This window comes from Pezoporus wallicus, unplaced genomic scaffold, assembly GCF_028554395.1.
Source record: "Pezoporus wallicus isolate ANWC-B61680 ecotype Strahan unplaced genomic scaffold, APGP_CSIRO_Pwel_v1 scaffold_3294, whole genome shotgun sequence".
NCBI lineage: Eukaryota > Metazoa > Chordata > Aves > Psittaciformes > Psittacidae > Pezoporus > Pezoporus wallicus.
The window spans coordinates 9464330-9484592 of NW_026635478.1; the positions used below are offsets into that span (position 1 = coordinate 9464330).

The 20263-nt window shown below is 40.1% G+C and overlaps 1 protein-coding gene across 1 annotated transcript; it reads right to left on the minus strand.

The window, feature by feature from the left end:
- Window positions 1–1879: 1879 nt before the first annotated feature.
- Window positions 1880–19583, minus strand: PARVG (parvin gamma). The gene is made up of 12 exons (XM_057427144.1): window positions 19461–19583; window positions 18906–18970; window positions 15837–15939; window positions 14688–14828; window positions 14144–14259; window positions 12120–12175; window positions 11196–11218; window positions 9208–9269; window positions 9023–9091; window positions 7639–7740; window positions 3823–3895; window positions 1880–1986 (listed from the first exon to the last, which is right to left on the minus strand). The coding sequence occupies exons 1-12, from the start codon at window positions 19537–19539 to the stop codon at window positions 1907–1909; spliced, it is 969 nt and encodes a 322-aa protein (XP_057283127.1). The 5' UTR covers window positions 19540–19583; the 3' UTR covers window positions 1880–1906.
- Between the last annotated feature and the right edge of the window lie 680 nt (window positions 19584–20263).

Genomic DNA, 20263 nt, shown 5'->3' on the forward strand with positions numbered 1-20263 from the left:
TTACACCTAAAGTCACGCACTGGAGATGACACCAACACAGGGGAAGAGATTCAGGTTGGCTTCCAAGGTAGAAGAGGCCATGCTGTTACTTATATCACCACCAAATGCCCTTTTACCCTCTCACCACTGCTCTTCACAAGCCACATCCCCGTTTTATCTGTTCAATAATGATTTATTCTACAGTCCGCTTGCCACGTTACAGCAACAGCAGCAGGGATCTGTGAAGCAAGAACACACTTCTCATGTCTCCCGTTTGATTGTTTGATGCCCATTAAGGAATAAAGCAAGACACATATGGAGACTCGCACATGAAAAAGACAAGCGTTCTTTATTTAAATCATTCAAAACAGCGCACACAACCAACATTTGCTAGGGAAGCAAGCTGATCTTGCAGCACATTGGCACCACATATTGGATTTTTCTCTGTAAAAACGTAACAAGGTAATTATTGGTGCAAAAAGGAGAAGGCTTTGGCAGTTTGCAGAATCCTTTCCTCCAGCAGCTGCGCAGTATTACCATTATCAAAGGCAGGACTTGAAGACTTATCAGCATTGCTATCTAAGGATCTTTCTTAGGCCATGTCATCCTCAGGTAGACACAACAAATTCTTATCTGTAAATGTCAGCCCTCGCACTAGGCAAGCTTTGGTTTCCCATTAACACACAGATGGAGGATCAGATCAGAGATCTAATGTCAGAGTCACAGACGACGGGAAATTATATAAGTTTAGATGGAAGCCAAAATAATATCAAAACTTTTTTTATTAGATCTCAAGCTTTATGCAACACAAACATGACATAATTTTAAGGTCAAGGAAACATATGGAGGTTTTGAAGGAGTTCTGATTTAAAATCCCCAACAATGACAGAGGGTGACAGCTAACACAAATTGCAACTAGCCTCACTGCATCCAGAGAGAGCTGCTGGGATACGTAAGGACAGTTGCTGAACAAATCCAGCCAAGAGTCTCAGAGGGGTTTTAGAGTCCCGGCAGCATGAGTATGCTGTCAGAAGTGGCAGAAGCTGAGAGTTTCACTACTCCCACCCATGATGGCCTCAGCTGCAGACAAAGACAGCATCTATCTATCTCTTACTGGAGAGAAAGCATGGTCATGTTAGCCACTCCTGCAATACGCTTGACACAGCATTCCTGCTACTCAGACATTACACTGGGGCTGCAACAGGCTGGGGCTGGCCACAGTTCAGCATTAGCTTAGCAAGGAAACAAGGATGTCTTTCTACGGCTGTGCAGGAGACCTCTGTTACAGCACAGTGTCATGACAGCACGTTGCTTTGAGTCCCTTTTCCGTATTTAAGCAGGCAGACGGTGGAACTTTATCAGACACTTGGTAAGTTCAGCTTTCATCTCTGCTACCTGTGCATATGGCATCCAATCCATATCTTCTTGTCTGAGAACAGCTGGCCATCTGTCTAAGGAGGGTTTTGAACTCGAATTTCAAGTGTGTCTGCAATCTTCCTCATCCCAGAGGTGCCATGGTGGCTCTTTCCACTCTCTAGTTTCTAGAGTCACTCAATCAGGAAAATGGGGAGGTTGCAATTACAGCTTCCAAATTCACCTCCAGATGCAAAGATTGCAGAGCCTAGAATGCACTTCTTTTCAGCATTAGAGGGGCTCAGACAGAACAGGAGACAGGGTCTGTAGCAAGAGCTACAGCCACAGAATTACACAATACACTGGCCCTGGGCACACGCACACTTAGTTACTCAGGCTTACGTGAAAACTTGCATGAATACATACTTGCATATACAATGTTAATACAGCAAGTGTCAGACACGTGCATGCACATAAACAGTGGCAAACAGAGCGGGGAATCCAAAAATCTGACCATGACACGCTAGGGAAAAAAAAAAACAACAAAAAACAAAGCCCAAGATCTTGGCCTTGCTCATGTTTCCTTGGATTTGTATTTGGAATACAAGCAATATAGAATTCGCATTGTAGTCTTCATATCTCCGTTCACGATATCTGTGGATACACAAACCAGAAACAACAAAACCAGATGGGAAGCATTAGCAATTCCTGGAATAGAAACAGACTGCAATTGCCAAAGACAATCTTCCACCTTTCCTCAGTTATAAAGTAAGCTTAGACAACCTAATTGTAACAAGAAGCAAACCAGGAACTACAGAGCTAGAAAAATTATTTATTCATTAAATGAACTTAAGGACAAGTTCATTTCACTGCATTGTTTTGCTGGAAGACAGGATAAATAATGCATAGTAAGAAATAATTCTTCACTAGCAAAGAACAGATTGGATCATTTAGGGCATTACAATTTTATTTTTGAAAGATTCCTGTATGGCAGGAATCATACTGGGAATTAGTTGATACTTTATTTTTCGGTTGTAACGTTTCCATTATGTTTCACTGCCATTAGCTGTGTTCTTTTTACATTTGGTTTTCAGCTTCCATGCTCTCGGCAAAATCAACTGCTCTTGTATTTAGTAATTGCAATGGAAGAGGGTAACTGATTTAGAGGTTTTACTGTTCTTACAGTGCTGTAAATCACCAGGAGAAAGACTAATAATGAAACACTAGTAAAGTCTAAATAGTGTAGCTGTAATAAGTACCCCTAAATCATACTAAAATCAATCATTAACTGAGGATTTTCCCAGTGAAGCTAAAGTATCTGCAGGTGCTCACACCAGTATTTCTTTTACTGATCAATTCTGTGTTTGAGGCAATGCAGAATAGCCAGAGGGAAGGAAAGCAAGCATAGGTTTATCTCTCTTCATACAAAAGGTGGATCTCAGCATGGAGATCTGAGCTCATGCGTTTACTCTTTTCAAAGTTAACGTAAATAGCTTTCCAAACTCCTAGCTCTATGCAATACAGCAGAAAGCCTACAATTCATGCATGCCCACCATACAAATTGCTGACATCACCAAAGCATTAGTGGAAAAAGAAAACAAAAGAAAAAACAAAAATTCTACCTTTCCATGATGCCATTGGGTATGTACTAAACACATGCACCCACTTGTTCATAAATGAATAACAGGGAAAGAGACAATGTTTCCTATTTTTAGTAAAGATTTTATTTCTTTATTCAACAAGCTTTTGAGCTTGATGAAGGAATGATGGGGTGAGGTCATGTGCCCTGCAAAGGGTCAGGCTAAGCAGTCACAGCCCCATCCATTAACATAACCACGTCTCTCATTCAACCAGGAGCTGGTCAGAAATTTGTCTTTGGACCATTTTTTCAATTGGAAAATTAGACTCATCCAAAAGAAGCATGCATGCACATTGAATTAGTGATGAAAGCATTCACTTGGATGCAGGAGATCAAGATTCAGCTCCCAGGTCTGAACTAGGCAGAAGAGCAACTTAAAACCTATGAATTTCACAGTCAGGACACTGACCCCTGAGCTCTTCTGGGTTTGAAGAGAGTGATCAGTGTTTCTGATTTTCAGGACATATTCTGCAAGGTCTCTCCCCATATGAAATGAGCTTGGTTTTAGTGCACTGTCTTATGAGATAGAAAAATAATTTTCCATCGAGCTCAGTTGTTGTAATTTCCCTAGGAGCTGCCTCTGTTTGAAATCTTCAACAAATACTGACCTACTAAATAGTTTAAGTTTAGTGCAAAATTACTAAACCTATAACAGTCAACATTTTTAGTATAGAAATATTGTTGAAAACGATTCTCAGATTTATTACAATTCATTCTGAATGAGGAGCTATGGGCAGCCGTAAATGAAATGTGTCAGTGTCATGCTGCAGAATCTGCTTCCTTCAATTGCCCTAACTTTTGCCTGGATATTAGCAGTTCTACTCCAGACAAGTTTGCATGTCATGACGCACCTTCAGAGTTCACTGAAAAATTCAGAAGGCCTCCATCTGCCAGCAGGTCCAGTGCAAGGTTAACGTTGTGAAGCTGTTGATGGGAGAAAGAGAGAAAGATCAATATAACAGAAAATATTTTCCACCCAGCAGTGCAGTCGCCAGGAGGTTTTAAAAAGTATTTTTTTAGTAGCTGAAGATACCGATTCATAAATATGTACTCATATCTGTCTCCTCTGTCTTGATGGAGTGCTCTTCACAATATCTAGCAATTACCATATAAAATTGGATGTGAAATCTGTCTCCTACAAAAGGTATCCCATGAGATGGGCAGAAGAATCCATTTATTTAAAAATAGACCTTGCATGTGAAAGTCTTGTGTTAATGGATGTTTCCATGGGGAAAACAGGCTAGACTCAGAATCTAATAGATGCATGGAATTTATTTCTATTTCTTTAACAATGTTCATACATTTTCCATATTTGGAACAAACAAAAAACACATAAGGAAAAAGTTCTCTTTATTTAATTCAGTTATAAAGACTGCAAATCTTCTGATCAGCTAATACTTGTGAGCTAGAAGTTTATGCTTTAATATATAAAGATGTCTATACACAGTAACAACAGTGATGATATCCTTAATACTACTCATGAGAAATTAAGCACACATCTGTGAATGAAGGCTGGGGGGGGTTGTTCTGATTTTTCCTTGCTGGTTGTTCTCTACTTTCCCCACATAAAAGCAGCATCACACATACATGCAGTAGCCATGAATGATTTTTTTTTAAGTAATATTACATCCCATTAATACCTTCTAACGGCTTAAGAGTAGTTGTTTACTTGGATGGTAGTTAGGAAGCTCCTTTCTTCTAATCAGAATCATCTAGGTTGGACAAGACCTTTAAGATTTTCAAGGCCAGTTGTTATCCCAGGACTGACAAGTCCATCACTAAACCACGTCCCTAAATGCCACATCTACACATCTTTTAAATAACCCAGTGCCTGAACAAACTTCAAATTGTCTCTTCATACATTCCTTAGGCTACTGAGCAATTCATCCTTTGGGAGGCACATCATAACTACTGCTGTGCTGTTGCCTATTATCTTTTGCCAATAAGCACATAGGTCCCCCAAGCATAAGCCAAGCAAAACTGTGTGCTCTGAAGTGAAGCAATAGACCTATTTTTTACCTGGTTGTAGGGTTTACAAGAGACTGAGACCATCAGTTTGGATTCAGGCTTGTTTTCTTCCTCTGATAGTCAGCAATCAGGTGAGCTTAAGCTCACACAGATCTACAAAATTTTCTGATTGGAATGAATTAATCAAATGTTTCATTAATGAACCATCACAGGTAAAAGGGGCACATTTCCCTCCCTGTAATGTGTGTGACATTTGCAAGGAACAAGATGCAGATTTCAAAATAAATCTTCAGACAGAAATACTGATAATCACCGAAGAAAGAAAACCTAGAAAAATAAGTTGTTTCATCCACCTGTGCTTCCAGACTCAGAAGAGCTGGAAAATTCTCTAGGATTTACAACTGGACAGAAGTCAAGACTTTTAGGGTTTTTCAGCTCTGGGCCTGTTTTGGCAAAAGTACCAAGCTCACACAGTTTTGATGAGCAGAGGGGCCCTCCATCATCATCATCTTTGTCTCCTGACTGTGCAAAGTTCACCCTTAACTGCAGCCTGACCTATTCTGTGAAGATACTCTTTGTCTCAGAATACACAACTTTCTATGCACAGGAGTGCCCAGAGATGAACTTCCTTTACAGTTACTTGTAAACCTAATTTTTTTGTGATAAACACTGAAGAACCCTGCAACAAACCTACCTACACACCGCTGTCTTCTTACACTTCTAGATGAGTCACCTCCTGGATTTCTGTACCTGCTTTCCTCACCCCTCCTGTCTCTCTAACGTGGGCTGCTGCCCTCCTTATTTCTTGTTTCTATTTCCTCCTTAGAATCACTGCTTCCCTCCCAATTTCCCCTCTTTGTGATTCATGAAGTGTACGTACCAGCTTTCAACCACGAGCTTTCAGCTTGAAAGAAAAGTTGATGCGCTGCACCGATCACAACAGTGCGTGTGGCTGTCACCATTTTTATAACACAAGTGACATGTTTTAAATCTCAGGAAAAGTTTCATTTTCATACTTTACAGTACCAATTAATGTCTAAAATGACAGGGAGTTAGAAAGCCCAGGGGAATTGGAAGACGTATTTTGTGTACAAATGACAGTTGAACTATGGTCGCTCAATATTTTTAGTTACACTGTCATCTCATTTTTCATCTGGCAATGAACATCAGAGGAGAAACAAATGGTAAATACCACTTCGGCAAACTGTTCAACAATAAGTCCAGTACACAGAAGCAACATTGCTAAAATGAAATTACTAGGACATACAGAATTGTACTGAAGCAGTACCCAACCCCATTATATGACCAGCATGTGCAAGTTAAGAACTATGAAGTCAGGGCTCTGATCTGTAAGTGAAATTTAGGGGTATTTCATTTCTTGAAAAAGATCTGTGAGGTTGAAAAGAGCTGAACCAAAAATAAAAGGTTTTCTATGTTAATGGAAATGTTAAAAAATTATTTCCAAGTCAACAGACTAGAGAAAAAAGTTTGAAAACTGAGTGGAAGAGGAGAAAGGGAAGAAAAATAACTGCAGGGAAATGTTTTGATTTTGTTTGATTCAACCCTTCAAAATAAATTTTCCCTGTTCTTAGATTTGAAGAAATCTGGATTTTCCTAATACCTTAAACACTCAACTGACAGCAACAGATTTTGACAGAATTTGAACACAGGCCTCAGGCAATTGTGCTTTCAAATGCTTTGATGAAAAACTCCACAGGAGTATTTATATATTAATACAGGACCTCTGAGAATTTTCATTACAAATAAATATTGCCCAGGAAGATTAACTGCAGGGAGGTTGGGAATTAGATGAAAGTCTTGTCTGTGCAAGGAAGCTATAATGCAAACCACGCCAGAGGAGAGATTCCCTTCTCTGGCAGTTCTCAAGCAAAAAGGATCTGACAAGTTTCACCTTCACAGATCTAACAGAATACAACCCAGGAAAAACAGGTTTCAAGATTTTCAGAGCTATTCAGTGATCACATGAAAAATCTCTGCCTGCAGTGGAGACAATTTGAAAATATCTGAAATATTTCAAAATAGGTAACACCCCAGATCTGTGGTGGGGGCATTTGGCATCTGGCTGCTGCCAGCTTGTTCTTTTAAAGCAACGATGAATTCTGCCTGGTAGAGGTTGAAAAAGGTGTCAACCTCTAGTCTGGCTGGGTAGGTTACAGATCCCAGCCTTGGGAAAGGAAAAAATGTAAACTCTTGAGAGCTTCCAAAGCACATAGGGGGCCCTCAAAATGTTCTGTTCATGTCTTGATTAAGGTATATTTTTAGGATAGCCTATGGAAACCTATAGAGATCCAGTTCTGCTATGGAAGGGGTGTCATCCACTTAAAAATGTTGTTTGCAGGACAGACTTGTAACAGACAGCATACCAATTCCCCACCACACAGACCCTCTGTATTTCGCCAGAAGGCTTCAGAAGCACGTCTCTGCCAAAAAATGCAAGTAACAATAGTGTGCCACCCGTGAGATAACAACTGACTTTGAAGACGATATTGACCTGTTCCAAGGTATTTTAACATGCAGTGCACGTGGTTGTACTGTCCCAAGCCACTGTCCTGCAAACGCTGAATGCTTAAGACTTCACATGCAGCAGCAGCAATTTAGAGCTCTAGTTTAACTGACATACAGAAGCACTAAACAGACGTTTGAAGCTTCAAGCTCTAAGCAACTAAATAACAACCTACCATCTCCATGCTGCTGGCTGGAGTCAGGAAGAAATGCCTTAAATTCAGAAAGTAACCCTCCAGTTGTCCAATTAACAGAAGCAGGATAACTCCATCTGTAAACTAGATGAAGAATGATCTTAATATTATTTATTATATTGGCTTTTAGTAAGTTACTCCAATAAATGCCATTCTAGCAATAAAGGAATTTAAACGGTACTCTGGCAAGCAGACAGCCTAATGACTCAGCTCCCTCAACCTCTTCTATAGTGAACTTCGCATTTAGTTACATAAGGTTCCCAAGATCATGTTAGTGAAAATAAGACCTTGTAAAAACACAGCTATTAAAACAAACTATTCCAGATGTGAAGAGACTACAGACAACCACAAGCAACAAATGTGTAAGTATAAATAAAAGAAAATTGTGCCTACTGCCTGAGATTTCACAGAATCACAAATTCATTAGGGTTAGAAGGGACCTCTGGTAACCATCTGGTTCAACCAAGGCACAGCCACCTAGAGCAGGTTGCACAGGAACGTGTACAGGTGGGTTTTGAATGTCTCCAGAAAGGGAAACTCCACAACCCCCTGGGCAGCCTGTAAGTGTTTGTTATTATAAAACACTTATGAAACTTCCTTTCTCACAGTTACCCACCAGGAAAACCCAGAAGAGCATGAGAGCACAGATCCGCTTTTCATCCATGTGGCATAAATGGCAGGGACTGCACCTGCACCAAGGTTTTCAATGCTTGGAGTAAAGCAAGATCAGTGAGCTGATTTCTGCATGCATGTCTGCAGAAGCAGAGAATGAAAAAGCCACGAGGGACACCCGTGAGCTCATCTCCCATAGCTCACTCACTCCCTGGAGAGGTGCAGGGAGGATGCTGCACTCCCTGGCTCTGCATGAGCTGCTGTCCACCCTCCCTGGAGGCAGCAGCAGTGGAGGAGGACAGCAGAGGTGCAGTTGTGCCCCTCGCATCAGCACGCAGGGTGGTTATCCCAAGTCAGAAGATGGGATGCAGTGAAAATCAGGTCTTCCTACCGTGAAGCAAATCCAGCATTAAAAATCGTTAAGCACCAGCAATCAGCTTGGCTTTCAGTTTAATTGTCAGAACACCTTTATTTCTATCCTGACAGAAAGAGCACCCACAGGAGTTGGGCAGACTCTGAAAATTACCCTCTATAGCATTACAAAGGCACCACTCAATACAAAGTTATATTTTTTCATTACTCATTAGCTTTAGAAACTTAAGAGACTGAAGCCTGATATCTTAACCTGAAGCTAGAAATAATTGTTATGTTGCCATGTTTCAAATTACTACAGCAAAAGGGAGGAATCCTAATGGTGAGAGTAAACACTGACAGCTGACAAAACATGGTTAACATGCAGCTTACAGCAGGCTACCTGAGAGCTGATGTCTTTCACGTTTAGTCCTAATTTTCCAACATGCTGGTTGACAAATTGCAATAATACCTAAAGAAAACAGAATGGGAAGAGAGGGTGGAAGAAAAGATAACTTCTTTTTCAGTGTTGAAAAAGAATTATGTTTTACCTTACAAATTTTGATGTCTATTAAAAAAGTAAATTACCTTTTTTACAGCATCCACTTTATCTGGAGCACGGCTAAATAATTCATCAAAGGCATCATCTTCTGAATCAAAACAACATTAATTGTCATTATTCAGAATAACTGTCAGATCAGAGATTTGAAGTGGCTCCAGAAGGTTCACACCTTATAAGTCAAGGAGGAAGAGAGCCACAGGGAGATGGGGAAAATTCCTGCTTTTGTATTTCTCAGAGGACTGGGTGAGCAGCTTCCGTTCAGCCTGACTACATCAGAGAACACGGTTTACTTCATTCACCTCTGTAATTTTTGCCTGCAGAGGTTCTCAAGATTTGTGCTGCCACCAGCCTGAGTAATGTCAAAGTTCCGCATCTCTACAGTTTACCTCTTTTCCTATTCTTTTTTTTTAAACCCTGAACCTCTGGGGAAAAATACTGCAAGCTGAGTAGAAAGCTATACATTTTAACATAAACATCAGTTGCATCAAATTTGCAGCAAACCAGCCCCTTTCCTTCAAAAAACCACAAACTTGATATTGGGCTTGGAGACACTGCCCTTACTCTGCAAATTCACAGACCTCAAAAATAACCAGTGCTGCCATCCAGTTTAAAAGAGGGCACTAAACCAGTGTCAGCAGTGCTGCGACAGAGAACTAGCACAAGTTTAAAGATCTCCAAGGAAATGGGATTCATTGAAATCCTTGTGTATGCCCACCCTCACCTCCATTTTCTGCCCAGGTTTAGCAAGAACAGGACACATCTCTTCACAGTAACCTGGCCATAAGACTGCTCTGCTTCAAGCATGAATAAGGTATTCAAAACATCCTTAAAAATCAAGGGCACTCTGGAAGCATAACTAAATGGAGAACTAGTTTCAACAGTACAGGAAAGTGAAGGCAGCTTTGCTTAAGGAAGATTCCTCCCAGAAGCCAGCAACAGAGAAGTCTCCGCTGCAAAAAGGTTTCCTCTGGTTTCTCCATTCTCCCTGTTAGGGGGCTGCTGCAGGAGCAACATCAGGGAATAGCTGAATCCATCAAACAAAACACTGAGCAACAGTCTGAAACCTTCAACAGTCTTACAAACTAGAGAGCCCTCTTCTGGAGCCACGCTTTGGGATTTCTCTCTGTTAAACAAGCTGTGTCAAAAAATGGAGAGAGGGAGCATTTTGAAGAGTGAATTTCAGATTTCTCTTCACAGCAGAATCAGCCCACTGGAAGAAACACCTAATTACAGAGGGTTTTTTTCACAATTACAGCCCACATTAGAGACCACTCAGTGGAATAAATGATAAATAAGTACTAAATGAGAGAGTCTGCACCTCTACAAAAGATGAAAATGCTAACATAAAGGGCACAGCAGAGAATTAAACAGTTGCCTTGATTCACTGCAGATGAAACATGATTCTTTGCAGCAAGGAAGAGTAGCTCACACTGAAGCCTGAAGCAGTGCCCCAACCTTCAGCTGGTTCTGCCCAGATGGACATTTTTCACCTCAAGTGTTTCACAGCCCTCAAAAGCCCTTAGGGTAAACGCTCTGGGGATGTTGGTTTTACTGAGCTGCCATCCATAGTCAAGCACCAGCAGACTTCAGAATTTCATTTGCAAACTACAGAAAGGAAACTACATTGAAAGCGGTAGCAACAAGACACACAATTCTCAAGACATTATGCTCATAAATAGTTTCAACAGTGAATGAGGTCAATGTGTAAATCCAAGACATACTTTGCCCCCCAGCCAGGTCTTCTCTGTTGGGTCATCAACCAACTGTTTCTTGTCTCACCTCCCATCTGCTCTCTGTAATCCTGGGCAAAGTGACCACCCAATTTCTGAACTATGTTGTGTTGATATGAACAGACATTAACAGAAGACATTTGGAAAAAAAGCACTAGGAGAAATCCATGAATCTCTATTAACTGTAGTGGCAGCAATACTGATTTTATCTGAGAAATGATCATAATGTGGTATAGAATAGCACATAACACTAAAACACTGAATTTGGCAATACCCGTACTTACTTGGCTGTGCTTCTAAATTCTCCCTAAAAGTGCAATAAAAAGCAAGAATTAGAAACAGCATTCAGCAGAACTAATCTTTTTCACAAGCAAAGCTTATCTGGGCCATCAGCTATCTTGTAAAGCAGGAGATACAGTACAAAGTGTCATTAGCTTTTTGTCAGAGTAATTTTCTAACATTTTTAAGTGTACTGTATAACTGTGCAGACTCTTGGAAGTATATGAGGTTTTAAGTGGCCCACAGACCAACAAACACTTATTTTATAATAAGCCAAACCCATAATATTCTCTTCCACTATGCTGCTCATGATAGTAGAATTTGAAGATGTTCTATCACATAAAAGATAGTAGGCAAATCCATTTCTCGCTCTTGAAATTACATCCATACTTTCTCAACATATAAATAGGATACTGCTACTTGAATCCTTTAATAATGACAGTACCTTTCAAACTCAGCAAGCTCAGTCTTTTCTTTCACAGTAAAATAAGAACAGAACTGCCTCCTTTATCTTTATTTAATGACACCATAGCAACAAAATAAAAGTAGATTTAAACCACTGTGGCTTTAGAAAATTTCCAGTTTAGTCTGGGACAGGTAATTTTACAGTACTGGATTTTTATTATAATATTTGTTACTATATTCCATGGTTATGACAAACACTAAGCCTCAGAAATGATCATACACATTATTTTAGGTAATTTTATGTAAAGAGTAAAGAAGGGCGTTATACCATAACACCAAATCTGAAAAGCAAAAAAAGAAAAAAAAAGGAAAGAAATCAGAGAAACAATCTGCATACATATGCACACCTGGGTTTATGCATTTTTTCATCATCACGATCCCCAGCTATTTTTTATAAGGGAAAAAAAACCCACAGTATTTCCTTTCTGACTGACAATGTAAAAACCAGATATATCCCCTCTTACTTGTTTTCTGTGATATATTCCACTGCATTTGCTGTCTTTAATCCTCTGGAGGTGTTCTGTTGAAAGGACAATAAATGCTTTTGGGTTTGTTACACAAAAAAAAACCCACCCTGTAACCATTAATGAGGATTTCGTGACCTGTTTGCTCCCTTAAATGATTACCAGAAGGCATTTATTCAAGAAGTCCAGTACAATTGCTACAGGCAGTTTGAGAGGTTGCTGCTCCCTTCTGCTCCCTTTACTCTTCAAACATAAGATACTTAACTTCCCCATAAGAGGAAGCTGAAGGAGAGGTACATGGTCCCTCAGCTGGTGAAGTTCAGAGGCTGGCATGTTTGCCTGGAGTCTTGATTATACTACATTACATAAAGGAAATCACTGCCTGCACAAAGCAGCTTGATGCATTTCTCAGTTTTGCAGGACAGGAGGTGGTCATCTCTGCTTTATAATAACCTCATACCATGGCCTGCAACCTATCAATGAATCCTCCCTGTAGGTTTGGTGGGTTGCTTATATTTAGGATGGCAATTCTTACTATTTCTGAAGCCATCTGGGATACCTGCTTATGTTCTTGCATTTTTTTTTTTCCTGTATATAGTTCTTAGTACTCCACATAGTATCAAAAGAACAGCTTCAATCCAGCTGTCACCCTAAAGAGACAGGAGAGGATGGGCAAGCATACCGCTTTATTCAGACACCTGGCACACATCTCATCACAGAAAAGTCCTTGGTTTTCACTGCTTTCTCAGGCAGTGAAAAACATTCTCTGTTTACATGCTGAGCGACTCCTCGTCACTGAAGAAGAGGGCACCCAGCCCCACCAGAGCAAGACAGGTCCTTCCTGCAGGCACGTGTTGCAGAAAGGCCAGGCCTTCTCTGGTCTGCCTTGGGTTTTCTCAACATTTCAGCCTTCCAGCCTTTGCCCCTCTTCTGAGCAGTGCCTTCAGGAGCTTTCCTCATTTTTGACCTAATGACTACCTTTCCCATCGAAGGTATTGATTTCTCCTTATGGGGGATCAACTCACTACCACAACCCTCTTATTTCCATTGCCCCTTCTCTGTCTCAGGGTGAACAGCCCTTTCTGATGCTGCAGTTTCACACCAGCATCTGCTGAGGCACTCTCAGGCCCATAAGGCATTAGATGAAAGGTCGGGCTGTCACTGATCAGACCCACACGACAGGAGCGTGGGCAGCTCCAAATTCACAATTTGGGGTCCCATTAGATATCAGAGAGACCACTTCTCTGCTGAAATGCTCAGCTGGGTTGGGGTCACAACAGCTACCTTTGCAGAACCAAGCCCTAGAAGAAGCTGTCCCTCCAGGGTACATTTAAACCTCCTGAAGTGACACAGGTAACTCAAAGGCATGTTTCATTTCAGTTCCAGTTATGATCAGCTCCAAAGAGGGAAGAGTGCTAGGTCATGCCATACAGACCATGCACTTGGCTCCCTACACCAATGATTTGCAAACTCTCTGTTAAAACTGTAACACATTTTTGCAATTATATCCCAAATTGAGGAATATCTGATGTTCTCCTAAAGTCCCAGAGTTGACTTTAAGAAACTAAATAGAGGAAGAAAGCATGCAGATCTCAGCTTGTACAGAAAAATACCAAAATGTGACCCCAATTGAAGGGGAGTAAACACTTCTCTCCCCTAAAGAAATAAGCCCTCAGCATTATACCAGTGTCATGACTTATGAGTGCAGGCTTCTACTTTAAAACACTTAGAGATACTAACAGCAGAATTTCTTATTTTTCCTTTTTTTACAGAGATCAACAGCTGTTTTGTGTTTGGATCATTCCTTTGATCAAGGAGAAAAACCAGCATAGTGTTTCTAACTTTTAAAGAGACAGCATTTGAACCGAGAACATTATAGTCTAGACCAACAAACTGAAATTAAAAGGCACAGTTCACAGAATACAAATATCTTTTTCACACACATTTCTCCCTAATTGTAAGCAAATTAGTCTTGATAGAAGGTCTCTAGGATCTACTGTAACAAATATTGACACTATAATTACCTCAATGGTGATTGTTTCCACTTGAACACTCGGAGGCATGGCCAGGTTGGGTTCAAAGTGCTTCGCTATTGCAACCAGAAGATGCAGTGTGCTCACTAAGTCCTTTATCAAGATAGCTATTCCATGTAAAGAAAGAAAACAATGGTTAGCGTGCAACACAAGTAATATAATAAATTCACTTTAATGTCATAAATTCTCCCTGTGCAGAAGATCCCAAAGTCAAAGAGGGCTATAACACAGGTGAAACATCAGACTGCAGTTTCTATAATACCACAGTTCAGCAATACCACACCTTAAAAGTCCTTTTTGTGAGACATACACATGAATGATGAGGAGCTTGAAAAGGTTCACAAGCCACACACTTAGAGGATGTGGCTTGCATGATGCAGTCAGGGTCAGTTAGTCCTGTCTCACTTTTGATTCAACTGGTAATTGAAAACAGGTTATTTAATCAGTGTTCTGGCACCCCTTTGCCTCACAGCAGCCATACAGCAGAGGAAGCCCTGTTGTGGATGATTTTCTCCAATTTCAATTCTGCACCTACATTCCACACTCCATTTCAGCTGACTTTTTTCCAGTTGCAAACACTTAGCCACAGCTTCCAGAATCACAGAGAGTTTCTGTCGCTGCTTTTTTTCTGTTAATGCGATCTTGTCAACATCCAGCTTGAGAGATCCTAGGTTTTCTTTGACAGAGTCCAAAGGAAGGAGGAGAAGGATGTATTTCAACACCACCATAAGGAAAAAAAAAAAGAAACATAAAATTACAGCAAAGCACACAAATTCTCATTTTAAGTTTTCACTACCACCTAATAGCTTCCACCACAGACCCACATCCTGTGCTTTCTGAAAGCCTCAATAAAATCAGTGAAACTCTGAAACAGGGAGAGGACTCAAGTCATTACTTGCCCTCATCTTAGCACTCCACGCTCCTCCTTTTCCCAGTAGAAGCTACAGGAATCCAATGAGTGCATCTTTCCTGTAAATGGTGTACACAGGCAACATCAACTCACATATATAGAAGATATCCCAGCTTGTTGCTCAGGCAAGTAAACTGCGAAAATAAGCCAATCCTGCTCATGCTGCTGCCCTCAGCTTTAGTGAAAAAGAGATATGATTTGAAAGATATCCCCCAAAAAATAAAAAGGGGAAGAAAAATTAAGTAGAAACAAGAGATATGGAGAAACAGAAATAGAACAGGCTGCTCCAAGGTCCTGTTTTTATACAAGCACTTCATACTGTAGAGAGCCTATTAGATTTCCATCTGTTCCAATTCCAGCCCACTGCTTTAGACCTATTTTTTTTCCTTTTTTTTTTAAAAAAAAAAAAGAAGGAAAACATATTAATTATAGTGCTGATTCCATCCAATGCTTCTGGTAGCATCAGAAATCACCTTCGAGCTCCTGGTTTATGAAGCCCTCCTTCCATTTAGAAGCACTGTAATTTCACACTTCAAAGTTAACCTTTCTATTATGTTAACTAGCAGGTAAAAAGACTTTCTTTGAAGAAAAATAATTACATAAAACCAATAGTGGATCATCAGGCATTTGCTCAGAATTGCAATAATCAGAGATGGCTCCCAGTGTAGTGCTTTTTCCATTAGCGAGAAGTAAGACTCCAGCAGATTGCAATTTGTGAGGTTCATTCTCTGATCTCGAAGTAACTCCACGATGTGTTTGGGAACAACAGCTTACCCAAGAGATGATGAAGTACCAGCCCATCATACAGATCTTCTTCCAGACTTTTAACTACTATGTGTTCCTCTTTCAGAGTTGTGTTAATCCAGTCAATCAATAACTGTGAAGGAAAACAAAGTAGCTGGCAATTATATTCTTGTTGTTTACAGAGTACAGCACTCAGTGCTATATTGTGTTTCACCTTTCTCATTAGTCCCTTATCTTACACCTTGATTTGATTTCAACCTCCACTTCCTTTGTGCTTTTTGGTTGTTTTTTAAAGGGAAACAAAGTATCAGTTAGTTCTCCCTAATTTTCAAGTGAAATAGACATCTCACAAACTACATTCCTATGAATTTTGTAGAAATAGTTATACAGGTGGAGAGACAGATCCTACTCCCTCTTCCCTCAGGAAAGAGGCTGCAAAGTACTTTTCCCAACCCCCGCCTTCATTAGATGTCACAGGATTCACACAAATTCAACAGTCAAACAAAAGTTTGTAAGACAAGTGGCTTCACTTATTCTCTTCATTGTTTCTTGTAATCATCTATGTTACTAGCACTCCTTTCTTCCCTCTCCTATTTTTTTCTCTTTCTGCAATTTTGTCCTAATCTGTCTCCAAATACTCTTCGGGGGGGGGGGGGGAAGCATTTTGTTTACTTCACTTTCTTATGTGGCAGTCTTCCTATCACCCTTTTCGATATCCTTCCTGCCTTTGCAAGGGGAAGCTGCTTGGGAAGCCAAGGGCTATCTACAGCTGGAAAGAAATCACCTTCCAGTTACATCCCTTGCCTCTGCAGCCCCTTCCTTTTGGTCTGTGCTCCTACATGGGAGACTAAGGGAGCTCCTCTGCGCTTCTCCAAGCATGTGTTTTATCCATGTGTCAATAGAAATGGAAGGTGACCTGCTGAAGCAGAACTGGAAAGCAGTAGCCACAGCCAGCTGTTAACAAGAACCTTCCAGAAAAGGGATGGGTATTGCTTGTCTTTCTATTATTGCTACAAGTGAGTGTCTGGGGTTTGTTGTGTGGGTAACACCCTTCTCACTCGCTGTAAACAGAGGCGAAAATTCACAGCAGACCCCTGTAATTTAGCCAACATTAACAAAAATGTAAAAAGCAAGTTGGAAACATAAAATACCTCTGAGAAGCTTGAAACTGTACAAAAAACAAACAAACAAGGCCTGGCACAGCACTTGCCTAAACTGAGAAGCTGTCAAAGTGTTTGGAATATATTTTCTCAGCTGAGAAGTAACAAGAATTTTGTAGAGCAGAAAGCCATGCTCCTCAACTAATGCTGCTTAACAGGTTAAGACCTATTGACACCTTAGATGTGTAAGTGATAGAGGGGTACCACAAATGAAACGACACAAGCAGATGGAAGTTGGAAAAGCAGAAAGCACTGCTGAGTATACACCTCTGAGATCACTCGTTTACTGTCTTGGCTTTAAACAGCCACATCCACAGCCTGCAGCTCACACAACTTGGCTTTCAGTTCAGTTGTTGGGGCCCCACTCAGCTGCAGAGTGTTATGTCTAAAGAAGTTTCCTACTGACCTTCAAATGCAACTATCTTCTATTTTAGGTACAGTTCGATACTTACAGTAACTACAGCAATCCATTTTGCATTCCTTAATTCCCCAAAGCTTTCTCAAAACAAAAGTGCAGTGGAACAGCGTCTTTCTCCCAAGCAAGTTTCTTTGCTTCCCTTGAAGATACCTCCCTGTCCTCCCACATCCCAATCTCTTCTCTGGATGAGCAATGAATTCTTCATATTAAGAAGGCAACCAGTGGCACCAATGGGCACCCAGAGGACTTTGTTTCTTGGGACCCAATTTCCACCTCCTCATCATCCAAAGAAAAAAAATGAGACAGTGAAGAACACCATTTCAGGAGTCTCTGACAGGCAGTAGATTAAGCACTGAAGCTCACAAAAATCTTCATAAACTGAGGAAAGCTCTTCATTTTTGGCAGATACAAATTTAGGATCTCTGTAGACAATATAATTGCATTTTGCAGCACCTCCTTTCAGATTTTGTCTTTTGTATAAAAACATTGTGAAAGGCTGACACAAAAATCAAATCTTTTTCATCAAATGTGCACAAAGGTTTAAGAAAACATAATCAAGAAATGCACATATTTATGGATTTATGAATGCCACAATATACACACACCAGCAAACAGCCTAAGCTGGTTTACATCGTATTTATAACAATTCTAATATCTCCATAATACAAGAAGTGATGGTCTCGTAAGAGACATGGCACTTTTCTTCCAGGAAATATCAGTATGCTAGCCTTCCCCTGGGCTGTACCATTTAGAGAAACACACTGATTGAATACACAGGGGAGATTTTCAAAATAAAATGCTTTCCTGTGAAATAGGATTCATTCTTCACAGTTACCTCAAGCAGACAACACACTATACAACAACTTGAAAGCTTTTCTCCTGAATTCTTGGTGATTTGAACATCCGTCATCCCTTTTCCCTCTGCTCTATGCTATCCTTGTCACGCAGCATTGCAGCTGAGCCAGCTGCCACTGGAGGTAGAAGACAAGACAGAAGACTAATGCAAATCAGCACAGCAATCCTAAAACTTGGTATCATGGGGTCAGGGTAGGAAACTTCCATGTATCCACACATCTATTTAGTCACAGTAAATGCTGATATAGGGTTGCTTTCAGTCACAGTTCCAGCTGGATTCTTATTGCTATTACACTATAATTACAATGAAGTATCAACTCGGTACTTCCAGTGTGGCTCACATCTCAAGTTAGGAGAGGTATCAGATAAGATAAAACTCAGGTTTTAAATCTACGCTCCACTTTACACACAGCAGTGACCACTCTTGGGTGACACAGGCATTTGTAGCTTGGTTCTGTATGGCCCCAGCCATCCTGGCATTGTGCTTAAGCTGAAGCTTTGGTTTACTTGTGTGGAGCCCAAGTGCCAAAAGCAGAGGGCATCCCCATCCACAAAGAGTGGGGAACTGAGGCCAAACAGATGTGTAATTTACAGGGTTTAGCATTAATACGACAGGTTAAAACAACTTAAGGTGAGTGTTAAATAATATAGTAAAAGAAACGGTACCAGTTTTAATTCTTCCAGTTTGGGATTGTTGCTTGAGGATGGTTTTATGAATTTCTTCTTCTCCCCTATGAAAGGAAGCAAACAAGATCCATTACAATTTTCAAGTATGACTAATGTGAGTTTCCTGTAAAATCAGCTATCAGTTTAGTATTACCCAGTATTGCTACTTGCCATATGTAGCAACACTGACATTTTTTATTTTAACTTATGAATGAGAAAATGGTATATGTTGGAAATTATGCTTCAATGTAATTCAAATAAGTAAGATCTACACAGATCTTACTAAATTCTGGAAAGAGGAAAAAAAACTTGGTCAGATCTTTATATGTGAAATTTAAATTTCAGCTAAAAAAACAGCTAAAATTGGTGTTGCTCCTTCAAGATTTGCCTCTAGAGAATCAGCAGCCAAAGAACACATACAAATCTTACCCACTGCTTATAAAACCATGGGACCACTGCTGAAAAATACACAGTTCATTTGTACTGCACATTTTCTCCTTGGTTCTTCAGGTCATTCTTTGGACCTTTTCCTGTCCTAGTTCATAAAGTACATACCTTGAGCGATGATGCTCTCATCTAGGAACTGATCAACTGCAGCAGGCTGTGTAAACGCATTTAAGAAGTCTGGATCCATTGTTTTTTCTCACTCACGGTAAACTGGTAAAACTGATGGGGAAAAGGAACATGGGTAAAGGCATGTAAAGATCAAAATCGGTGCTAAGAATAAAATAAACTGAAGGGGTTTTTTGTTACTATTTCATCACTGGTGGATTGCTGTAAAAGAAAAAGTCTGAAAATGTATTGAAATGTGTGTAAAGAAAAAAAAGAAGTTAAAAAGACTTTTTCCTGTTAATCATCAAAAAGCCTCAAAAGTCCTAAAAGTTGCCTTAATTCTAATTCTGTTTCATCTGAATTAGACTAGTAAAATCCTATTTCAATTGAAATTAAAAAGCTTTCACTTCCAAGGTATCAATGGATATCTGCTATGAAAATAACCAATACTTAAGAAGTATTAAGTGAAGAATACAGTAGATAAGTTACTGAGACAAGCTTATAAACATAAGCAGTTCCCTTTATTAGACCATCTGGTAGCGCTGTGGGGAAATATGGCATGTTTCTGGATAGACAACCCCATCTTTATGTTAGGTGAAGTTGCATGGCTTCTTAAAGATTATTTTATTTTAAACACAGACTGCAGAATGACTTTCCTTCCCAACCCAGATGTCCTCAAATGAAAGCAGAACGGCAATACACAGTGCAACAGTGAAAATGTCTTATCAACAAACCCAAAACCATGGGTAAAGTTTTCCAACCCAGCTAGGAGTTGTGTTGGAGGACAGCAGAAGCCAGAGAAAGGA

Coding starts and splice junctions, on each gene's coding strand:
- PARVG (XM_057427144.1), bottom strand. CDS start 19,539: ATGGATCCAGACTTCTTAAATGCGTTTACACAGCCTGCTGCAGTTGAT. Junction 12,176..14,143: donor TGGAAACAATCACCATTGAG/GTAATTATAGTG, acceptor TCCTTTCAACAG/AACACCTCCAGAGGATTAAA. Junction 1,987..3,822: donor TTTTTCAGTGAACTCTGAAG/GTGCGTCATGAC, acceptor GTGTATCCACAG/ATATCGTGAACGGAGATATG.